The following is a 19,975-nucleotide window of genomic DNA, read 5'->3' as shown; positions in this document are numbered from 1 at the left end:
TCCACTTGAACTACATTTCCCACAACCCCCCTTGGCCTCGCTACCGGAAGTCGTCGTTCATTTGTCGCCTTCTGTTGTGTGGCGTTTGGCGAAACGAGAGGTTAGTGAAGTTGTATGAAAGTGTACATAGAATTATATTACTTGAGTAATTTTAAGGGCTGTACGTTGACTTTTTCAAACAAATCACCCGTACACTGACAATAACTGTTTATTTTTTTCTCAGTGTACTTGATTCGGCCAGAGAAGAGCCTGTAGTGTCGCAGTCATGCCGCCTGGGCCTGTGCAGATCATGCAGCCGGAGCTAAACAACAAGGTATGAACCTGTAATTTATATATTTTTAGAGACGGTACAGGGTAGATTTATCTGCTTTATAGTCAGTTACTAACACATGTCTTCATAAACATACAAATATGTTAATTGACCGTAGTATTGCATGATTATAGATTATGGCTGCGTCCGTAACCGCAATCTCTGTTGAGTAGGTGCTTATTTTGAATAAGTTAAATACCTTACGACCGCTAAAAAGTACGTTCTATATTGTATGAATGTGTGTTCTTCTGCTTTATATTCATTTACTAACATATGTGTCTCCATAAACATACAGACATGTTAATGGACCATAATATTGCATGTCTATAGATTATGGCAGCGTCAGAAATCGCATTCTTTCTTGAGTAGGTACTTATTTTGAATAAAAAAGCTTGCTTAAAAAAGTACGTTCTATATAGTGTAAATGTGTGTGTTAGTATGAACTTAATTCGGACGTACTACATTCGCCATATTGTCATTATTATGTGCCCTACCATCGTAAGTTATGTTGCTTCCCCGCCATTCATAAATCCTCTCCCGTGGTTTCATGGGATATAAAGTGTCCATCATATGCACACTTCAGAAACTCTCCAGAAGTAGTAGGTTATTTGGGTACTTTTTGCCTACTCTTTTATGAGCACTTGAATTTGGACATGCGTCTTTTGTCACATACTGTTTTTCGTCAAACCTTGTTTTTACTGTTTTACATATAATACTGTATAACTAAAAGGACTCTTTTGGGGCAAATTAAGATACAGAATGCAAATAGTCAAAAATATTTGGCTTGTGAGGCAATCTTTGCAACCAAAGTGTTATGAAGTATCAGATCAGTTAAGTTGTGTAATGTTTTAAAAACAGCCCGAGGACCAGAAAGAAGAGACTCCAGCCACAAAGCCCATTGTGGGAATCATCTATCCGCCTCCTGAAGTCCGGAACATTGTTGACAAGACTGCCAGCTTCGTGGCCAGGTTTGACATTACATCACAAGTTTCGTTATTGTACATTTGTTAAATCAATAATTAACCATTTTTTTTTATTTTCCAAAGGAATGGACCTGAGTTCGAGGCCAGGATTCGACAGAATGAGATCAACAACCCAAAATTCAACTTCCTCAACCCCAACGACCCTTACCATGCTTACTACCGCCACAAGGTCAACGAGTTCAAGGAGGGCAAAGCTCAGGAACCTTCTGCAGCGGTGCCTAAAGTCATGCAGCAGCAGGCATCACAGCAGCTTCCTCAGAAGGTCAGGATCCTTTCATTGACTTCATACAACACCTACTAGTTATTAATTCCATTTTATTGAAATAAAACCAGTCGTCATAATCTAAGCAGTCTGATTTGAAAGCCTTTCATATCTGGATATCTAATGAAGAACTTATGTGTTTGTGGTCATTTAGGTTCAAGCACAGGTGATCCATGAGACGGTGGTGCCCAAGGAACCTCCACCTGAGTTTGAGTTCATTGCCGACCCTCCCTCCATCGCAGCCTTTGACCTAGATGTGGTGAAGCTGACCGCACAGTTTGTTGCCCGAAATGGCCGTCAGTTTCTCACGCAGCTGATGCAGAAGGAGCAGAGGAACTACCAGTTTGACTTCCTGCGACCACAGCACAGCTTGTTCAACTACTTTACAAAACTGGTGGAACAATACACAAAGGTATGGCAGCAATACTCAGGACGAATCAGATTGAGGTTGCTAATAAAAGCAGAGTTTTTGTGTGACATTTAATTCACTTAATTGATTGGTTTCTTGCAGGTTTTAATCCCTCCGAAAGGTCTTTTGCTGAAACTGAAGAAGGAAGCAGAGAATTCTCGTGAGGTCTTGGACCAGGTAATTAATTATGACAGCCACTCCAGATCACACACACCCCTTCTCCACCATTACGGTTCCGGTGTGGGTTCCTGGCCTGTGTCCGTTCTCAAACCATTCCTTGCATTTTCACTGCAGAAAAGGTGGCTCCGGGCCAGAAAGATGGGTCAGCTCTGGCCCTAAAAACTTACTCGAATGGAGCCGGGGGAGCGGGGGTGGAGAAATGCTGCCACTGTCTATGTCGGTCTCATTGAGCAATGTAATAACGTTGCACTGCATTGCTCTTTATATGTAAATATATGAAACTGTGCGCACGAGAGAGAGTAAATCAGTGGTTTCAGTTTCACCATATCTCCAAAATGGACAGATGAGAATATCAGAGTTTATGTGAGCTGTCGGTAGCCTGGTACGCTAGAATCAGTCCCGGTACTGTGAACAGCAAAACAGAAGTGCTGCACTGCCTGCTTAAACACCGGGATGCACACTGTTTGATTTTAGCGTGGTTATAATCAGGTATACAACACATAGAAGTGTTACGTCACTGTTCGTTCCTCAAGTCCGTGGAAACATGCGGCCGGTTCGTGACAGGCTAGTGCTCTCTTGGCCGAGAACAGGCTCTGGCTCCAGAACGAGAACCATTCTGGTGGAAAAGGGGTAACTGAGTGGATGTTAAGACATCTACATAAGATATGCCTAGTATGAGGAGGGCATATTGTTTATGTTGGTATTCTAAAACCACATTAGAACTGAAATTGCTAAATATATAACACGTCATGTATTATTAGTAATCCTTCGTTAAATTCAGTTAGTCCCAAAACGTTCTCTCAGGCTGTAGATTTGATCAATCTGAGCTTTGAAACTCATATGATCACAAAAAGGGAGGGACAGATCAGATTGATCTGTAATATCACATCTTTCCCCAATATTTTAGGTCAGATATCGTGTGGAGTGGGCCAAATTCCAGGAGCGAGAGAGGAAGAAGGAAGAGGAGGAGCGAGAGAAGGAGAGGGTGGCCTATGCTCAGATTGACTGGCATGACTTTGTGGTTGTGGAGACAGTGGACTTCCAACCAAATGAGCAAGGTGAGCATGTTTAGTTCACACAACAGTTTACATGATTTTAGATATTTGAGGATTTTTATTTGCACAAACATACTATAGCATCAGAAAAATGCTCTTTATTTTGGTAAGAGCAAGAAATTTCTTCAGTCTCAAGAGCTGTGGTTCAATTAGCCAATTACACACGCAATAACCTTTATTGTAATATAATGGAGAAATTACTATAATTAATAATTGTATTAAAATGAATACTATATCATTGTTGTTAATAAAGGGGTCATGAACTGCGTTGTTTTATTGTTTTATAATGTTTCCTGGGGAGCACTTATAATGTTAGTATGCTTTTTACATAAAAAATTGTCATAATAGCACTCTGTGGTTTGAACGCTCTGTTTTAAGGGGCGTGTCTGCTGTGAGACTTCAGTGTAAACGCCCACTGCTGTGATTGTCTGACATCTCTCCATTTGAAATTACTCTGTCTTTTAGCGCGTTTTTACTATTACAGCTCTCAAGGTTAACTAATCATGAAAAGTGTTGTATTACATTTAGATCTATGGCATTATATTTAGATTGTGGCATGAAAGGTTACAGAGATGAACATTGTAGCCAATCACAGACATGTTGAGCACATGAAAGCAGTGATCTCGTCATTGCAACTCAATTTCTGCACACTAACAAATGCTTTCATCTTCACTAACAGTGCAAACGTGATATAACTAAGAGATTCGTTGAATAAAACGGGAATTTTGCGTGTCAGTCACTGATGAACTCGCGCTGTTTGATTGACAGCTTCAGCACGCGCTGCTCCAACAATTGCAAAGGAAGCGTTCTTTGATCGCTTTCTTTATATAATTTAATCACCGTTAAATAACATTATTTTCATCTAACTAAGAGAAACAACACAATGTTTGACGTTTACTCACGGGTTTTACTGACACATAGACAAAGAACATCTGACAGTACATGAATCATTACATATCAGATCAGGCATTAGAATTAACACAGTTACTCACATGTTGTTGCAGTACTGTCGAGTCCAGGCACTTGACAATATTTTGTAATCATCAACGGCATGTTTATTGCTTGGTAGCTCAATCTGGTTTAGCACCACGTAGGCTTATGTCACTTAGGCTACCTATTCTCTTGCATGTCATGCGTGAACCGTTGGGCGGGGCTAAACAGGCAGTGATGAAGTAGGCGTCGATCTTCTTCTGCGGAGGCGGTGCTTGCTGCCCTTTGTCATAGATCCCCACTTTGAAAAACCTGACGTTTGCTGGGCCTGGTGTCAATAAAAGCTTTTATTGGACTAACAAGGAAGTGTTCAGTTCTGAAACTTATAGGATATTCTTATAGTATGATGACCTCTTATATATCAAAAGCTCAAGGAAAATTTGATTTCTCAGTTCATCACCCCTTTTTATATTTATTTGCAAAATGCATATAGATATTAATTATTATATTAAAATATAAATATACTATACCATAAAATACTATACAATATTTAATAAAATATTGATTAATATTAAATGATGATTGTTAATATTTGTTATTAATGATTTATTATTATATTCATGTAATTATTATTTTTTATTATAATCATCATCATCATTAATACTTTTTAAAATTATAATACATATTACAGGTAATTTCCCTCCTCCCACTACTCCTGAGGAACTGGGTGCTCGTATCCTGATCCAGGAGCGCTATGAGAAGTTTGGAGAGAGTGAGGAGGTGGAGATGGAGGTGGAGAGTGATGATGAAGAGGATGAGAGGGGAGCCAGGGAGGACGGACGCGCAGCTCAGCTAGACCAGGACACACAGCTGCAGGACATGGATGAGGTGAGACAACCAGGGTGATCGTCCCGATGGGATGAGAAGGGTTTTGCCAAACTTGCTTTAAGAAGAATGTTCACATAAATGGCATAGATGGTGAGTTTGTAGAAGTGGGTTAACTATTACTCTGACTGACTAGCACCTGTTCTTCCTCTCAATAGGGCTCTGATGAAGATGATGATGGCATGAAAGCTCCTCTACCCCCTGATAATCCCATGCCACCACCTCTGCCCCCCACCCCAGACCAGGTTATCATCCGCAAAGACTACGACCCCAAGGGTAAGGGCATTTATAAAAACAATTTATCATTCTAAAACAGCACATATTTCTTTGCATCCACTCACTTTCTATCTCATTTTCTCTCAGCCTCTAAGCCTCTGCCTCCCGTGGCTGCCCCTGACGAGTACCTCATCTCCCCCATCACGGGTGAGAAGATCCCAGCCAGTAAGATGCAGGAGCACATGCGAATCGGCCTGCTGGACCCCCGCTGGCTGGAGCAGCGAGACCGCAACATCCGAGAGCGTCAGATCGAGGAGGAGGTGTACGCTCCCGGCCTAGACATCGAGAGCAGCTTGAAGCAGCTGGCCGAGAGACGTACCGATATCTTTGGTGTGGAGGAAACGGCCATCGGTAAGAAGATCGGAGAGGAGGAGATACAGAAGCCTGAGGAGAAGGTAAGAAAGACAAAGAAAAAATGAACACACACACAAGAAAAAAAATTGTGGACATGATTAAGGCCCAGGTACACTTAATTTTCCACGTTACGCTCCGCCTTGTGCACAGTCAAGTCCACGCAGCTTTCAAAGTATATTCGACTAAATAACTTTGGACTTTAGAAAGAACTAAATAGTTTTAAAAAAATAATCACACTTGTCATCTTCATGGGCAAAAATGACTGCCATAGGAAATTAATAGGAAGTACATAAATATAGAGCAATGTTTTGAGGTACAATCTAAGTCTTTGATATTGTCTGAATATCAAATCTATAAATCAATATATAATATTTTATTTTTCTAATATTTGTATTTTATATGGTAAATTGTAAGTTAGAGGTGAATATTGTCTTCTACAAAGACAAATATTAAAAAATATTACTGAAACAGTACATTTATGTCATTAATAAAAAAAAAGTCATGATTATTGTCTCCACTCTGTTTTAATGCTGAGAGTCACAAGTGTGACCTCCTAAGTGAGGAATACTAGAGGGTAGTAGTGTTTATCTAACACACTTTCCTCTTTCTCTGCAGGTCACATGGGATGGTCACTCAGGCAGTATGGCTCGTACCCAGCAGGCGGCTCAGGCTAACATCACCCTGCAGGAGCAAATTGAAGCCATCCACAAAGCTAAAGGTCTGGTGCAGGAGGACGACACCAAGGAGAAGATCGGCCCTAGCAAGCCCAACGAGATTCCTCAGCCGCCCTTGCCATCAGTAGCCCCCAGTTTGCCCAAACCCACCCCACCTGTCAACACTGTCCCCAGACCCGCGTCTACCGTGAGTCTCAATCTGTTTCTGCATTCAAGAGTTTCGAAAGATCAGTTTGTTTGTCAAAAATAAAAGTGCTAGTCCTAACTAAAGGCCCTTGTGTATATTTCAGATGGCACCCCCAGTGAGGACCACCTTGCTTCCTGCTGTGCCTGTCATACCCAGACCTCCAGTGGCCCCTGTGGTACGTCTGGCCCCTGGACAAGTTCTGGCCCCCATGCCACCCATGCTGCATGCCCCACGCATCAATGTGGTGCCCATGCCACCCTCTGGACCCCATATTATGGCACCCCGACCACCACCTATGGTGGTCCCTGCTGGTGAGTCTTTGAAATAACTGATCTATTATGTACTTTCCTGGTACGTTTTTCTTAAATATAATTTAAAGACAAGAAATTCACAACAATATTAAAGACTTTTATTAATAAGCATTATTATTTATTTAATGTTTTATATATATGTTTTATGCATTACTCACCTGTTGAGTAATAAAAATGCCATCTCTGCATTTCAAATCCCTCCACATTTCAAATACATCAGTTCTCGCCATCTCCAAAAAGCCAATGTTGATTCTCATTTTATTACGAAATCTGTAGCATTCTCTTTTTGCCAGCAGTCTCTCCTCTGTTCAGCATTTTATTTTAGTTTTTTTAGCAGGTGATTCCCTGGAGGTTCGAGACTTAGCTGCTCCATGTCAGCCTTTCTCGCTTGTTGTGACAACTAACCTATGCCACTCCCACACCATACACACGTCATACTCTATTTACAGATATAATGACACACACACGGGCAAGTGATGTATGTACACAATTTCTCGCGATAACCATCCACTCAGTCAGGTCTAAAATATAAACACTTATAATAGGCTTACCATAGTGAATCAGAGTACCTTGTTATTTAAATTGTTACTTTTGAACAAAAAAGATACATAGTGTACCTTCAAATATATTAATAATAATGTTGTTGTAATTAACTGTTTTTTTTGTTTTCCAGCGTTTGTACCCGCTCCCCCTGTACCTCAACCTCCCAGCACAGTTTCCGCGCCCATGCCTCCCGCTCATCCTCCACCACCTCACGAGGACGAGCCTTCCAGCAAGAAAATGAAGACAGAGGACAACCTAATTCCAGAAGAGGAGTTCCTGCGCAGGAACAAGGTACAATGCTGCAACATACTATTTTGAGTGCACTTAGAAGCAATGAATATTTTATAACTATTACATCAGGGTCATTTGTTAATCTTTTTAATTTGACCTTTGCTCACTTTTAGGGACCTGTTGCAGTCAAGGTGCAGGTGCCCAACATGCAGGACAAGACAGAATGGAAGCTGAGTGGCCAAGTGCTGAACTTCAACCTGCCTCTCACAGACCAGGTAAAGACTTTGCCTATCCGATATATGTATGTACCAACTCCATTTGTACACATTTTTAACCACTGACCTATATAATTCTATACATATTTTGTGTGAGACATGAAAATCTGAGCTAAATAATTGCCTTTATGTGTCTCAGGTGTCTGTCATCAAGGTTAAGATTCATGAAGCCACTGGAATGCCAGCTGGAAAGCAGAAGCTGCAGTATGAGGTAAATTTCAGATTATTTTAAATCTTTAGATGTTTTATTATTATTTAAATGGTGAATGTTTTATGACATTATTAAATATAAAAGTATTTACTTTGAAAACCAAGATCTCATATTGTGTTTGATTCTCCAGGGTATTTTCATCAAAGATTCCAACTCTCTGGCCTATTACAACATGAACAATGGCTCCGTCATCCATCTGGCCCTTAAGGAGAGAGGAGGAAGGAAGAAGTAGATCGCTCATGCTTTCTTCTCTGCTCAAATCTTCCACATTTATTGTGCTTATAATCCTGCTAATCCTGCATTTGTACACTTCACAGAACTTGTGCTGTGCTCTGTAGATAACTGTAATACAAAGTATTCAGTGTCTTGTGATGTACCAATATGTATAACATTCAGCGTATGAATGATTAAATAACTGAACATTTAATTTTGGCAGTAATCTAGCAAACCGCTCGTAGACTGTTTTAAGTTGCACTTCTTTTCATTGAAGTGATTGTTAAATATTTGCACGTTTGAAGTTTAGCTTTGAAACATCACATTTTGTGGGATACATATTAAATACATAAAAATGTACCTTAGGAAAATGTACCTAATAAATTTTCGATAAGTAATGTTATTAGTCATACTGTCTTTTTTTCCCTCACAAAAGCTGGCAATTACTGACTTATTTTTCATATTGTAGTACTTTTGGTGGGCATCAATAAAAAACAGTCCGAAGTAATCATGAAATATTAACATTTAAAATATAAATAATTTGTCTAAAAACGCAGCAGGTTATTTTTGTTTCCGGCTGCTTTTATTTTGAAAGCGTTTATTTAGCGGAACTCGCGTCACATTTTCATACAGGTCAGAGGTGAAATATTTAGCGGGAGATACCAAAAATCAACACAGGTTAGGTCGATCTGATTTTGTTGTTTATTTTGTTTACTTTATCATCGAATCAAACTAGATTTACAGTATACTGTAGAAAACCAACACAGCAAATAAGAAACAAGGTAAGGAAGTGAAGCTACGGTGCTGTTAGCCTACAGTAAGATGCTTGTTTGACAACTCCATAGATTTTCAGTAAATGTATAAAAAAAGTATTATGCATTTATATCTTATGCACATAAAATTGTTTAATTGTTGATTTAGCGTCCAAAACTTGCCGTCAGTCATGTTCTCAGACGTGATCGTGCCGAAGGAGACGTTATTGGCTCCTCCAGGCTCAGAGGAGCCCGTGTTTGACCGTCAGCAGCCCTCATACAGCGGCTGCTCGGAGCGATTCCGCCTCGGCGAGCGCAGCTTCAGCCGCCAGTATGCACACATCTACGCCACCAGACTCATGCAGATGAGACACATCCTCACCGACAGAGCCACGGAGAAGTGGGGTGAGAAACATCCATGAACTCACTGACAGGCTGGTATTTTATCCGAACCGCTTCTGAACATGAGTGAATGTGTGTGGCAGGTTGTGTAGTGCCCATCAGGAAGCTGTGTGACCTGCAGATGGGTGAACAGTGTATAATAGTGGGCACCATATTCAAACACATGGAGCTGCAGCCCTCCATCCTGAAGGAGATCAGTGAGGAGGTTAGACACAACCTGATGTTTCAAACATTAGTTGTTTTGTTTTTTTGTCCATCTCAGTCTTCCCTTTTAACATGACTTTTCTCTCTTCAGCACAATCTGTTGCCCCAGCCGCCTCGTGCCAAATACATCAGCCAATCAGATGAGCTTATTTTGGAGGATGAACTTCAGAGGATTAAACTGGAGGGCAACATCGACACACCCAAGTTTGTAACAGGTGGGATACATATAGAAAGATAAACTTATCGGTCTCAAACATCTCATGCATCTCAATTTTCCTGCTTTGTAATGAAATGGTATTTCCAGGTAGTGTAATTGCCATCATGGGTGCAGAGAAGAATGATGGGAAATTCACTGTTGAAGACTTCTGCATGGCTGATCTTCCTCCACAGACACCCAGACAGCCTCTCAGTTCAGACAGGTACAGAAACACAAGTCGTGGGTAATGAGAGAGGAAGAGAGCGCTGTTCACCCCCCTCTTCTACACAGTTCTCCTCTCCCTGCGTACAAGCTCCCCCCACCTACATTTCCTGCTGGTACTGAGACTCGAACCCACAACCTTCAGACTCTCTAAACATTAGGCCCTTAATAGTAATAGGGTGTAGTGTAATAGGGATTCACTAATATTACAATTCTGGTCGATATGATAAACTAATAATGATTTTCATGTTATGAATGTTAATTGATAAATGATTAGTATTGAAGTCGCTATAAAACAGAATTGTTGAAAGATCTTTTCTTCCTTATTGTGATGCATTCAAGTTTAACGGATTATCGAAAAAATAAAATATTTAGGACGAGGACTCCATAGTAGGGGAAAAAATACTATAATGGAAGTCAATGGCTACCGTCAACTGGTGACCAATGTTCTTTCAAATATCTTCTTCTGTGTTTCAACAGAAGAAAGAAACTCATACAGGTTTGGAACAACTTGAGGGTGAGTAAATGATGACAGAATTTCCATTTTTGGGTAAATTATCCCTTAAATCACTATCATCATACACCGAGCTTGAACGCAGGGAGAGAACTGTGTCATCTTCATATTTAACAACATCACAATTAACCTGAGAACTTCATAAAGTATGAAGAGAATGGATGACAGTACACAACCTTGTGGAGATCCTATATATATATATATATATATATATATATATATATATATATAAAGTGTGTCAGATAAAACCTTTGACCTCCTACCTGAAAATCACATTTCTGTATTTTTTGGCTGGATGGTGATATACAATATATATCTCTGTATTTTCAACTTTTCTATTTGGGGAAAAAAATCTGTCTTTATTTTAAAATAAATTTTAATTTCACACCTGCCCAGTGTTGTCCTACAAACAATGCTCATATTGAAGGCTATGAAAACAAATATAGTGAATCAGGGTATCCGCGGGGCATTAAAAAGCATTAAATTAGATTTGATGAAACCTGTAGAAACCCTGTGAATGTAGGCTATGCTGTATAATATGTGCAAAAAAAAAAAAAAAGGAGTTAAAATCACATTACATTTTAACATTAAAACAACAACATTACAATCTAAAAACAAAAATAATGCTTTTTAAAGCAGAAGTTAAATTCACTAAACTGAAAAAAATAAAAACAAAAGCACAGACTAAATGTAAACTGTTAAAGGAACACTCCACTTTTTTGGAAAATAGGCTCATTTTCCAACTCCCCTAGAGTTAAACAGTTGAGTTTTACCATTTTCAAATCCATTCAGACGATCTCCGGGTCTGGCGGTACCACTTTTAGCATAGCTTAGCATAGTTCATTGAATCTGATTAGACCGTTAGCATCTCGCTCAAAAATGACCAAAGAGTTTCAATATTTTTCTTATTTAAAACTTCTGTAGTTACATTGTGTACTAAGACCGACGGAAAATTAAAAGTTGCGATTTTCTAGGCCGATATGACTAGGAACTATACTGCCATTCCGGCGTAATGATCAAGGAACTTTGCTGCCGTACCATGGGTGCAGCAGGCGCAATTATATTATGCTTGCACAGGGAGCGTGCCTTGCAACCATGGAGACATTTGTGAGAGACGCTGCGTGATATCATTGCGCCTGCTGCAGCCATGGTACATCAGCAAAGTTCCTTGATTATTACGCCGGAATGACAGTATAGTTCCTAGCCATATCGGCCTAGAAAATCGCAACTTTTAATTTTCTGTCGGTCTTAGTACACGATGTAACTACAGAAGAGTCAAGTTTTAAATAGGAAAAATATGGAAACTCTTTGGTCATTTTTGAGCGAGATGCTAACAGTCTAATCAGATTCAATGAACTATGCTAAGCTATGCTAAAAGTGGTACCGCCAGACCCGGAGATCGGGTGAATGGATTCGAAAATGGTAAAACTCAACTGTTTAACTCTAGGGGAGTTGGAAAATGAGCCTATTTTCCAAAAAAGTGGAGTGTTCCTTTAAGAGGAACACATTCACTCATCTGAGCTTAGATTACCCCATTATAATTGTCACTTCACAGTTACTTCTATCATAAAAATACACTTACTTTTAGGCTTAAAATTCTACATTTGGCACAATTAATGTCCAATAGCAAATATTTTAGCAAAATGTATATTTTTGAATTATTGTGCTCCTGTTTTATTGTCTCTTTGGCGTGCATGCTCATGACGTCGCTCGTTCACTGAAGTCTGTGAAGTTTACTGGAGACTAGCTAAGCTTGCAGGCTCGTCCACTCCTGATGGCAAAATGGAAGGTTGCATGACCTTCTGACATTTACTGATGGAGAATATACCTGAGAAATGTTAGTTATGCAATGATATGTTTTGAAGCTTGTAATATAAAGCATGTCTCATTTTTAGGACAAATTGGATGATGCACTTTCCCCGCTGCAGCTCATTCTGTGTCCTCCACTATTTTTCAGATACGCTCCTAATATCAAACTATTATATATTTATATGAAAGTTATTGCCTCATCCTACATTGTTTATAAAAATATATAGATATATCATACTAACTCGATATACCACCCAGCCCTACGATATCAATTGAACAGTAAATAAAAATTTTTTTCGTGTATATCGGCTGAGAACTGAGCTGATATATCTGATATATTGTGCATCCCTACAGTTAAAGTGGTACACACATAGTCTTTGCTATTTCATTATAGGTTTGTGCTTCTTGCCTCTGGTCTGGGATTGAATGGCACCAGAGCAGATAGCATGATGGGATTGCAACTTTTGGTTGATATGGTAACCGGTCAGCTCGGAGACCAGGGGGAGCAGAGCGGAGCAGCATCCATCTCTAGAGTCATATTAGCTGGAAACCTGTTGAGTCAAAGCACTCAGGACAAAGACTCAACAACTAAGGTGTGCAAATGAGACTTAAGGTCTAAGCAGTGCTAATTGAAGTTCTTAAGCAGAATGCAATTACATTTAGTCAATTAATCTTGTTTTCCATTTGAAGGCAAAGTATCTGACTAAGAAGACTCAGGCTGGGAGTGTGGAGGCTATCAGACTGCTGGATGAGCTTCTAGTTCAGTTAGTGGTGAGTGTTTGCTACCCAAAGTGTGTTGGTGAAGGACCAAAATGAGGTCATAATTTGGGAATAAGCCGAAATTTATTCCGTATATATCAAGTTTCAAGGACCTGGTCCTATAGCTCTTAGTTGTTTTCTGATCTCATGGTGGGATTAGACTGGCTGTTATCCTTTTATTCCATTTCTTTTAAGTCTTAGTTATACTGCTAAATGGGTATTGAAGGGGCTTTTAATTTCATTACAAAGTGTCTGTAATGTGTGATTTGTCCTCTACAGGCCTCTGTACCTGTGGATGTCATGCCTGGACAGTATGACCCAACGAACTACACTCTACCCCAGCAGCCTCTGCACCGCTGCATGTTCCCTCTGTCTGTGCCCTTCCCCACCCTGCAGCTGGTCAGCAACCCATACCAAGCTGTCGTAGATGGTGTCCGGTGAGTAACTAACTTCCTTTTATTTTTATTCTCTATTAGCGATATGATCTGATGAACAGCACCTGACAGTGAATGTTTTGTGGTCTCAGGTTCTTGGGCACAGCAGGACAGAATGTCAGTGATATTGTGAAGTATAGCAGTATGGAGGATCATCTGGAAATATTAGAAAGCACACTGAGACTCCGTCACCTCGCTCCCACCGCTCCGGACACACTGGGTCTGGACACATTATTTTCTCTGATTATTTATTTATTTGTAAGATTTTTTGGTCTGATTGTTAATTTGTTAATAGGGTTATTCTGGGTTATACACGCTTCATGTTCATTTATTCACACCGTGGAGCGAGTTGAAATTATTGTTGGTGGTAATGGCACAAAATGCAATACAAAGATATGAGGTTAAAATAACCTGGAATATTGATTTGAATGCATGATATATTTTTTTTATTTTTACTTTTGACTTTATGATATGGAGCCTTTAAGGAGATATTTTGAAAAATTAAAGGAAAAATTATATTTCAGTGCTAGTTTTCCTCCCACCCATTATTTTTGTCACCAGTTTTGTGTTCACTTGCTATTTTTATTTTTTATTTTTTTTTGAGAGAATGCAAAAGCATTTAAATATTTAAATATAAATTTTCCTCATATTCTTTCTCATTTTTTCTCATTACCTTGTTCTTGCAGGGGCTCCATATCTGCAGATATTTTACTTTATCATATATATATATATATAATATATATATATATATATATATATACCAGGTGAAAAAAAGTACATTTCAATAATGTACTTAAAGTGCTCTATTTTCGTGCACTAATTTTGTACTTAATATACTAAAAATTCTTCTTTAGTACTGTACAAGTGTACATCTAAGTGTACTCAACTGTTTTATTTTGAGACACCATGAAATATGAACTAAAATGTGCTTTTAATATACTATCTCGGTATTTAAATATATATATTTAGTTACCACTTGTAGTACACTATGGGTTCAAATGTACTATAGTATCTAAATAAATTTTTTAAATACAGAGAAAATATATTAAAAGCACATTTTAGTTCATATGTTCATAGTTCATGGTGTCTCAAAATAAAACAGTTGAGTACACTTAAATGTTCTTAAGATTATCTTAAGAAGTACTAAAGAAGAATTTTTAGTATATTAAGTACAAAATTAGTGCACGAAAATAGAGCACTTTAAGTACATTATAGAAATGTACTTTTTTTTTTTTCACCTGGGTATGTATATATGTGTGTATATATAATATTTTTATTTTTTTTATTCACTTATTGTTTATTAAACACTTTCAGAACATAAAAAAAAAAAACATTTAAATTTATCAAAGGAACAAATATTCATTGTATTTCTTTTTTGTATAAAGCACCATGAAAATGCTAGATTGCTCTGACTTGTTCTGTTGACCCTTTAGGTTGTTACCCTTTCTATCAGAAAGATCCCTTTATTCTGGAAGAATGCCCCCATGTGTACTTTAGTGGAAATGCACCAAGCTACCAATCTAAACGAGTCACAGGTGAACGGAAGAGTGTTTAATATTATTAAAAACAGCACTATGTAACAGTGTGGCCATGCATTACAGGTATCTTTTTGTATGGTAATTTTTGTCTTATTTTTTTGTCTCAGGGCCTGAAGGACAAGATGTTCTCCTGGCAGCAATCCCAGAGTTCAGCAGCACACAGACAGCCTGTCTTGTGAATCTACGCACCTTAGAGTGTGAGCCGGTCTGCTTCTCCTCGTTTTCCACAGAGGATGATGAAGACAGTGAGATGAATATCAGCCATTAAACACTCACTTATCAACATATGACAATTGTTCACTTGTTTCTGTTGTGTTGTTTGTTAATAAAGCTCCCTTTTTTGTATGAAAACATTCTCTTTTTCCTCTTCGGGTGTAGTGTACATGCTGTAGTATTGAACTCATGTTTCTGAGGTTATTTGCCTCATGTACTTAAAATCACCTTTATTCTATCATTTAATTACATTTATGCACCATGCAACGGTTACATGATTATTTTGAATTGGTCCATGCATAGTCCTCAAAAGAAAGTTTATATATATATATATATATATATATATATATATATATATATATATATATATATATATATATATATAATATGCAACGGTTCTCGGTAAAAAATCGAACCGTACCGTTCTCCACTTACGGTTCGGCACGCACTTGCACCGCGGTCCATCTCGAATGAAGCATCTGTAGGCTAATATGCTTAAATCAAACAACAAATGACAAAGAAATCACTCACTGCTGTTGACTGAATAGCTTTTGTAACTTCAGTAATGATTAATCTTTATTTAATTTACACAGTGAAGATAATGCAGTGTTATTTTATATTTGATAACTTTATCCATTTTCTGTACCTGAAAACTACTGTTAGATACCTGGAAAAACCTGAAAAGCACTGTTTATTTTATTTTGAATATTTGCTCTATTGTATTTATTTGTGATGTTGCTTGTAGTTTGATTATTTGTTCTTATTTTAGACACTGATGCGGTAGTTAATATTTTGTATTTACTGCATATTAGTAAATACAAAATATTACGTTTTTTTCTAATACTTGTAAACATCAGCAGCGCATTTGCTACTGAAAAAAACACTAATACCGCACTTTTAAAATGACAGTTAACAAAAAACATCCTCAAAATCAAGGATTTCGGCATTGAAATTAATTTCAGAGCGTCTTTGTCACCATCTAGCGTTAAAACCATTAAGTATTACATTTACATTAATTTTTAAACTGGTTTAAACGCCATATTCTTGGCGTATTTCTTGAAAAAGTATTCAGATGTTTAGATACGCTTTTTTTTCTTTCAGATAAACGTTTAATTCCTGTTCCTTTACATGACGTCACGTTACGCTTTGCCACGTCATTGTTCTGCGTCCGCGTCGCTTGTTTGTCTCTTTTCAATGAAACGTTAACCACATAACTGCATTTTTGGACATCATAAAGGTATATTATTGCACTCACCGTCATGTATTTCTTAATAAAATTGCATGTGTAATATTCTGTCCATTATTTGCATGCAAAAGCAGCATTCTGCCAGCCCAGTTTCAGATAGTAACAGTTTACTCGTGGCTGGTCAACACTAGTGTGATCACTGAGATGATTTGCTCTGTCTTTAGATGCCTCTGCCTCCAGCTCTACTTGCACGCCTCGCTAAAAGAGGGATCGTGAAGCAGTCTGACCACGGTAAGATACATGATGCATATTTATCTTACTGGGTAATACATAAAACACACTAAATTACAAGTTCATGCTCTCATTTATTGTCTCTCATCATCAGAGGCTGAAGAGGAGATCATCGCTGAAGACTACGATGATAACAACGTTGATTATGAGGCTACAAGACTTGAAAATTTACCAACGAATTGGTACAAAGTGTTTGACCCTTCTTGGTAAGCTGTTCATAAGCTTTTATTTTTCTCTGTTCAGCTCTAAGATATAAAACCATCCGTTTTTAATGTAAAAGTACAAAAATACTATGATGCTACTATGGCACAAAAATGGCTTGAGATGGAAATGTGTTGAAATTGACTTTGTTACTGAGCAATTACCATATTCATTATTCTTGAAGTTAATAGCATGGTAATACCATGATACATGGCCAAAATTCCAGACTGAATCTTTATTAATTACATATAAATATTATTGTCTAATTGTCCTTAGCGGTCTTCCGTACTACTGGAATGTGGAAACCGATTTAGTGTGCTGGCTGTCTCCCAATGATCCTTCTGCTGTCATCACCAAGGCGACTAAGAAACAGAAAGGTAAGACATGGACATGCAGAAGTACACAAGGATTTTGTGACGTTATTGAGAGATATGCTCAAAATGTTTGTGTTTTACTTCCCAGGTGATAGTGGACATGACAAAGGGGACAGCCACTATGAGAAGGCAGAGAGAGACCGGGAACGAGACAGAGAGAGGGAACGAGAGCGCGATCGGGAGCGGGACAGAGACAGGGAGGACGGACGGGACAGAGATAGAGATCGAGATAGGGATAGAGATCGAGACCGGGACAGAGACAGGGACCGTGATAGAAGGATGCGGAGAGATGACAGTGCACCGTATAACAAATCAAAGAGAGGTAATTATGCATAATCTGCCTCATTAAATATTTAATTCAGAATTAAAAATATTGCCTCAGTAAGCCTGAATAAATGCAAACTCCTTTTTAGGAGGACTAGGAGGAGGCCGAAAACAGCAGCAGGAGGAAATGGATCCCATGGATCCCAGCGCCTATTCGGATGCTCCAAGGTAATGACCAGCTAGTTTAATATTAAGACTATCACTGTGTTTGAAATGGTAAAATAACATAATACTCTCACTGTGTCTGTGCAACATATGCTGAATTTCTGTTCAATTTTATTGGTTTAGTTTTTTTTCCCAAATTCTGTGTTTCGATTTCATTTTTCTGGATTTCGTTTTAATAGTTTAATTAAATTGTAATAATCAAAAAGGATGTCTAATCAATCAATTGAATTCATAAAGATTGAACAATTTAATAATTAAAAATGTAACAATAAAAGTGCTCTATTAAATTATTTTTTCCCCCCAGAATTAAAAAAAAAAAAAATTTATGATTCCTTGTTTTGTGATTTAATACAAATTTATTATCACAAACGGTGGTAATCAAATGAATGTATAAAACTTAACTAATCGTTTAAAATGTAAATGAAATCTGAACTATTCCTTTCATTTTTACTTTTGGCAAACAAGCTGGACAACTAAGTTTTACTGTTTAAATGAAAACATTGAAGAAAGATTGTGTGATATTCCTGTACGTAATAAGTCATACAGCCCTACTTTTGATTTATTCATCCAAATTTTGCCAAATTCTTTAATTATGTTTTATACAGTAAATTACATTTGTATGAATGCCTTATGATGCCTTTGGCATCCATGTTTTCTGCATCACATAAATCATTGAGCCCTACAATGGATACATACTAAATTTCCTGAAATGTACTCAAATTGCATTCACATGAGTTCTAAAAATGCATTGTTTCTGTAATAAAGAACATGTTCCTGATCATTATATGGCACTGTTGGTTTTAGGGGCTTATGGTCCACTGGTCTCCCCAAACGCAATGAGGCAAAGACAGGAGCGGACACCACAGCGGCAGGACCCCTGTTCCAGCAGAGGCCGTACCCCAGTCCTGGAGCCGTCCTGAGAGCGAACGCCGAGAACACACGACGCTTGGAGGAGGATGATGATAGTGATGATGACTGAGCAGGAACAGTGTCTTTAAAGCCTTTATGACTGTTAAAAGGCGTTTGTAATTTCTTTTCTTACATTTAGGACAGATTCATTTGTAAATATACCATGTGTTGTGTTATACATTTTATAAACAATTGTCATTTTACATAACATAGTGATGTTGTTTCCTGCAAAATAAACATTTTGTTTAAAGGTGCATTCAGTGGTTTGGTGCTAATTTAAAGTGATCTACACATTAAGAGTTTCTTACTCAGAATTTGTCTTGTTTTCCAGTACAAATATCTAAACATTCTCAAATCAAGAAACATTTACTTGAAATGATAAATGACTTAAGTTATAAAGTCATGAATACCGGGAAAAAATAAGTGAATTTGTACTTAAAACTAGAAAGGTTAGAATAGTATTATCCCTTTGAACTAAGTTTTATTATTCTGACCCCACTGGCAGATATTTTGTCTTATTTTAAGCATTAACTTAATTTTGATGATTTATTTATTTTGCCGAATTCAAGACTTAATATCCTAAGCGTTTTTTCACTTTTTGTATCTTAGATATTTGTACTGGAAAACAAAAATATTGTCTAAGATTTATTTTGTAGTGTGTGCTCAATAGTTTTCTATAATTATGTATGGTGCGGGTCGCCCTCAGTGTATTTCGCCATGTTGAAATGCGACATAGGAGAGAATGCTCACGCTCATTGGCTGCGGTTTAGTAACATAATACCATTTCCTGAGTAGTAAAAGCGAAAAAGACAACGGCAGAATCAGTACGGCGGAAGAAGCAAGGTCTGGAGCCAGAAGACAGAAAGTCTGACAAAAAAACAACGGAAAACATCGGCATAGACAATGTTGAAATATTTGATGATGGAGAAAACCCGAAGTAGTGATAACCAAGTTACTTTTTTGTTCTTGTTGGACAGGCAATGGAATTATTGTGGAGACCGCTCTAAAACTCACTAGTTTTAGTGTAATTTACATAAAACTCAGTCTACGATGCTGATCCACGCCGATAGATGGCAGTGGAGCGGCGCCGGCTACACGAAGCAACGCTAGTTCATGGCTAAAAGAACGCCACTTTAATTAAGAAAAAAATACTTTAGCCTAACATGAAATAAGTATCAAGAAGAAAAATCTAT

General features: G+C 38.0%; 3 protein-coding genes across 4 annotated transcripts; all 3 read left to right on the top strand.

The window, feature by feature from the left end:
* The first annotated feature begins 6 nt into the window (after positions 1-6).
* LOC127517124 (splicing factor 3A subunit 1-like) lies at positions 7-8,687 on the top strand. Its single transcript, XM_051902348.1, has 16 exons — positions 7-100; positions 224-313; positions 1,169-1,278; positions 1,357-1,555; positions 1,710-1,967; positions 2,067-2,141; positions 3,052-3,202; positions 4,821-5,017; positions 5,173-5,290; positions 5,378-5,685; positions 6,260-6,505; positions 6,609-6,816; positions 7,490-7,650; positions 7,764-7,865; positions 8,005-8,076; positions 8,207-8,687. Exons 2-16 carry the CDS (start codon positions 266-268, stop codon positions 8,306-8,308), a joined length of 2,355 nt encoding a protein of 784 aa, XP_051758308.1. The 5' UTR covers positions 7-100; positions 224-265; the 3' UTR covers positions 8,309-8,687.
* Positions 8,688-8,913: 226 nt separating this feature from the next.
* On the top strand, positions 8,914-15,472 carry LOC127517128 (DNA polymerase delta subunit 2-like). Of its 2 annotated transcripts, none has more exons than XM_051902354.1 (11): positions 8,914-9,071; positions 9,231-9,446; positions 9,527-9,648; positions 9,739-9,862; positions 9,952-10,066; positions 12,783-12,981; positions 13,079-13,159; positions 13,427-13,584; positions 13,674-13,801; positions 15,015-15,116; positions 15,227-15,472. In XM_051902354.1, the coding sequence occupies exons 2-11, from the start codon at positions 9,233-9,235 to the stop codon at positions 15,385-15,387; spliced, it is 1,404 nt and encodes a 467-aa protein (XP_051758314.1). In that variant the 5' UTR covers positions 8,914-9,071; positions 9,231-9,232; the 3' UTR covers positions 15,388-15,472. The 2 variants fall into 2 exon arrangements, with proteins under 2 accessions (XP_051758314.1, XP_051758313.1); XM_051902353.1 differs by having other exon boundaries at positions 9,211-9,446.
* A 987-nt stretch (positions 15,473-16,459) lies between these two features.
* On the top strand, positions 16,460-19,036 carry LOC127517129 (polyglutamine-binding protein 1-like). The gene is made up of 7 exons (XM_051902355.1): positions 16,460-16,569; positions 16,743-16,809; positions 16,904-17,015; positions 17,287-17,387; positions 17,473-17,706; positions 17,798-17,876; positions 18,678-19,036. The coding sequence occupies exons 2-7, from the start codon at positions 16,743-16,745 to the stop codon at positions 18,850-18,852; spliced, it is 768 nt and encodes a 255-aa protein (XP_051758315.1). The 5' UTR covers positions 16,460-16,569; the 3' UTR covers positions 18,853-19,036.
* The last annotated feature ends 939 nt before the right edge of the window (positions 19,037-19,975 follow it).

Source organism: Ctenopharyngodon idella, chromosome 8, assembly GCF_019924925.1.
Source record: "Ctenopharyngodon idella isolate HZGC_01 chromosome 8, HZGC01, whole genome shotgun sequence".
Taxonomy (NCBI): domain Eukaryota; kingdom Metazoa; phylum Chordata; class Actinopteri; order Cypriniformes; family Xenocyprididae; genus Ctenopharyngodon; species Ctenopharyngodon idella.
The sequence above is the reverse complement of the archived record's forward strand: the minus strand, read 5'-3'. Positions and strand labels throughout refer to the sequence as shown.

What these genes read in the sequence shown, in the direction of transcription:
- LOC127517124 (XM_051902348.1), top strand. Translation starts at nt 266, where the DNA reads ATGCCGCCTGGGCCTGTGCAGATCATGCAGCCGGAGCTAAACAACAAG. An exon ending in ACTGCCAGCTTCGTGGCCAG is followed by an intron (nt 1,279 to 1,356) that starts GTTTGACATTAC and finishes TATTTTCCAAAG; the next exon opens with GAATGGACCTGAGTTCGAGG. An exon ending in TGGTGGAACAATACACAAAG is followed by an intron (nt 1,968 to 2,066) that starts GTATGGCAGCAA and finishes GGTTTCTTGCAG; the next exon opens with GTTTTAATCCCTCCGAAAGG.
- LOC127517128 (XM_051902354.1), top strand. Translation starts at nt 9,233, where the DNA reads ATGTTCTCAGACGTGATCGTGCCGAAGGAGACGTTATTGGCTCCTCCA. An exon ending in CACACCCAAGTTTGTAACAG is followed by an intron (nt 9,863 to 9,951) that starts GTGGGATACATA and finishes TGGTATTTCCAG; the next exon opens with GTAGTGTAATTGCCATCATG. An exon ending in CACCGCTCCGGACACACTGG is followed by an intron (nt 13,802 to 15,014) that starts GTCTGGACACAT and finishes TTGACCCTTTAG; the next exon opens with GTTGTTACCCTTTCTATCAG.
- LOC127517129 (XM_051902355.1), top strand. Translation starts at nt 16,743, where the DNA reads ATGCCTCTGCCTCCAGCTCTACTTGCACGCCTCGCTAAAAGAGGGATC. An exon ending in CGTGAAGCAGTCTGACCACG is followed by an intron (nt 16,810 to 16,903) that starts GTAAGATACATG and finishes TCTCATCATCAG; the next exon opens with AGGCTGAAGAGGAGATCATC. An exon ending in GCCTATTCGGATGCTCCAAG is followed by an intron (nt 17,877 to 18,677) that starts GTAATGACCAGC and finishes TGTTGGTTTTAG; the next exon opens with GGGCTTATGGTCCACTGGTC.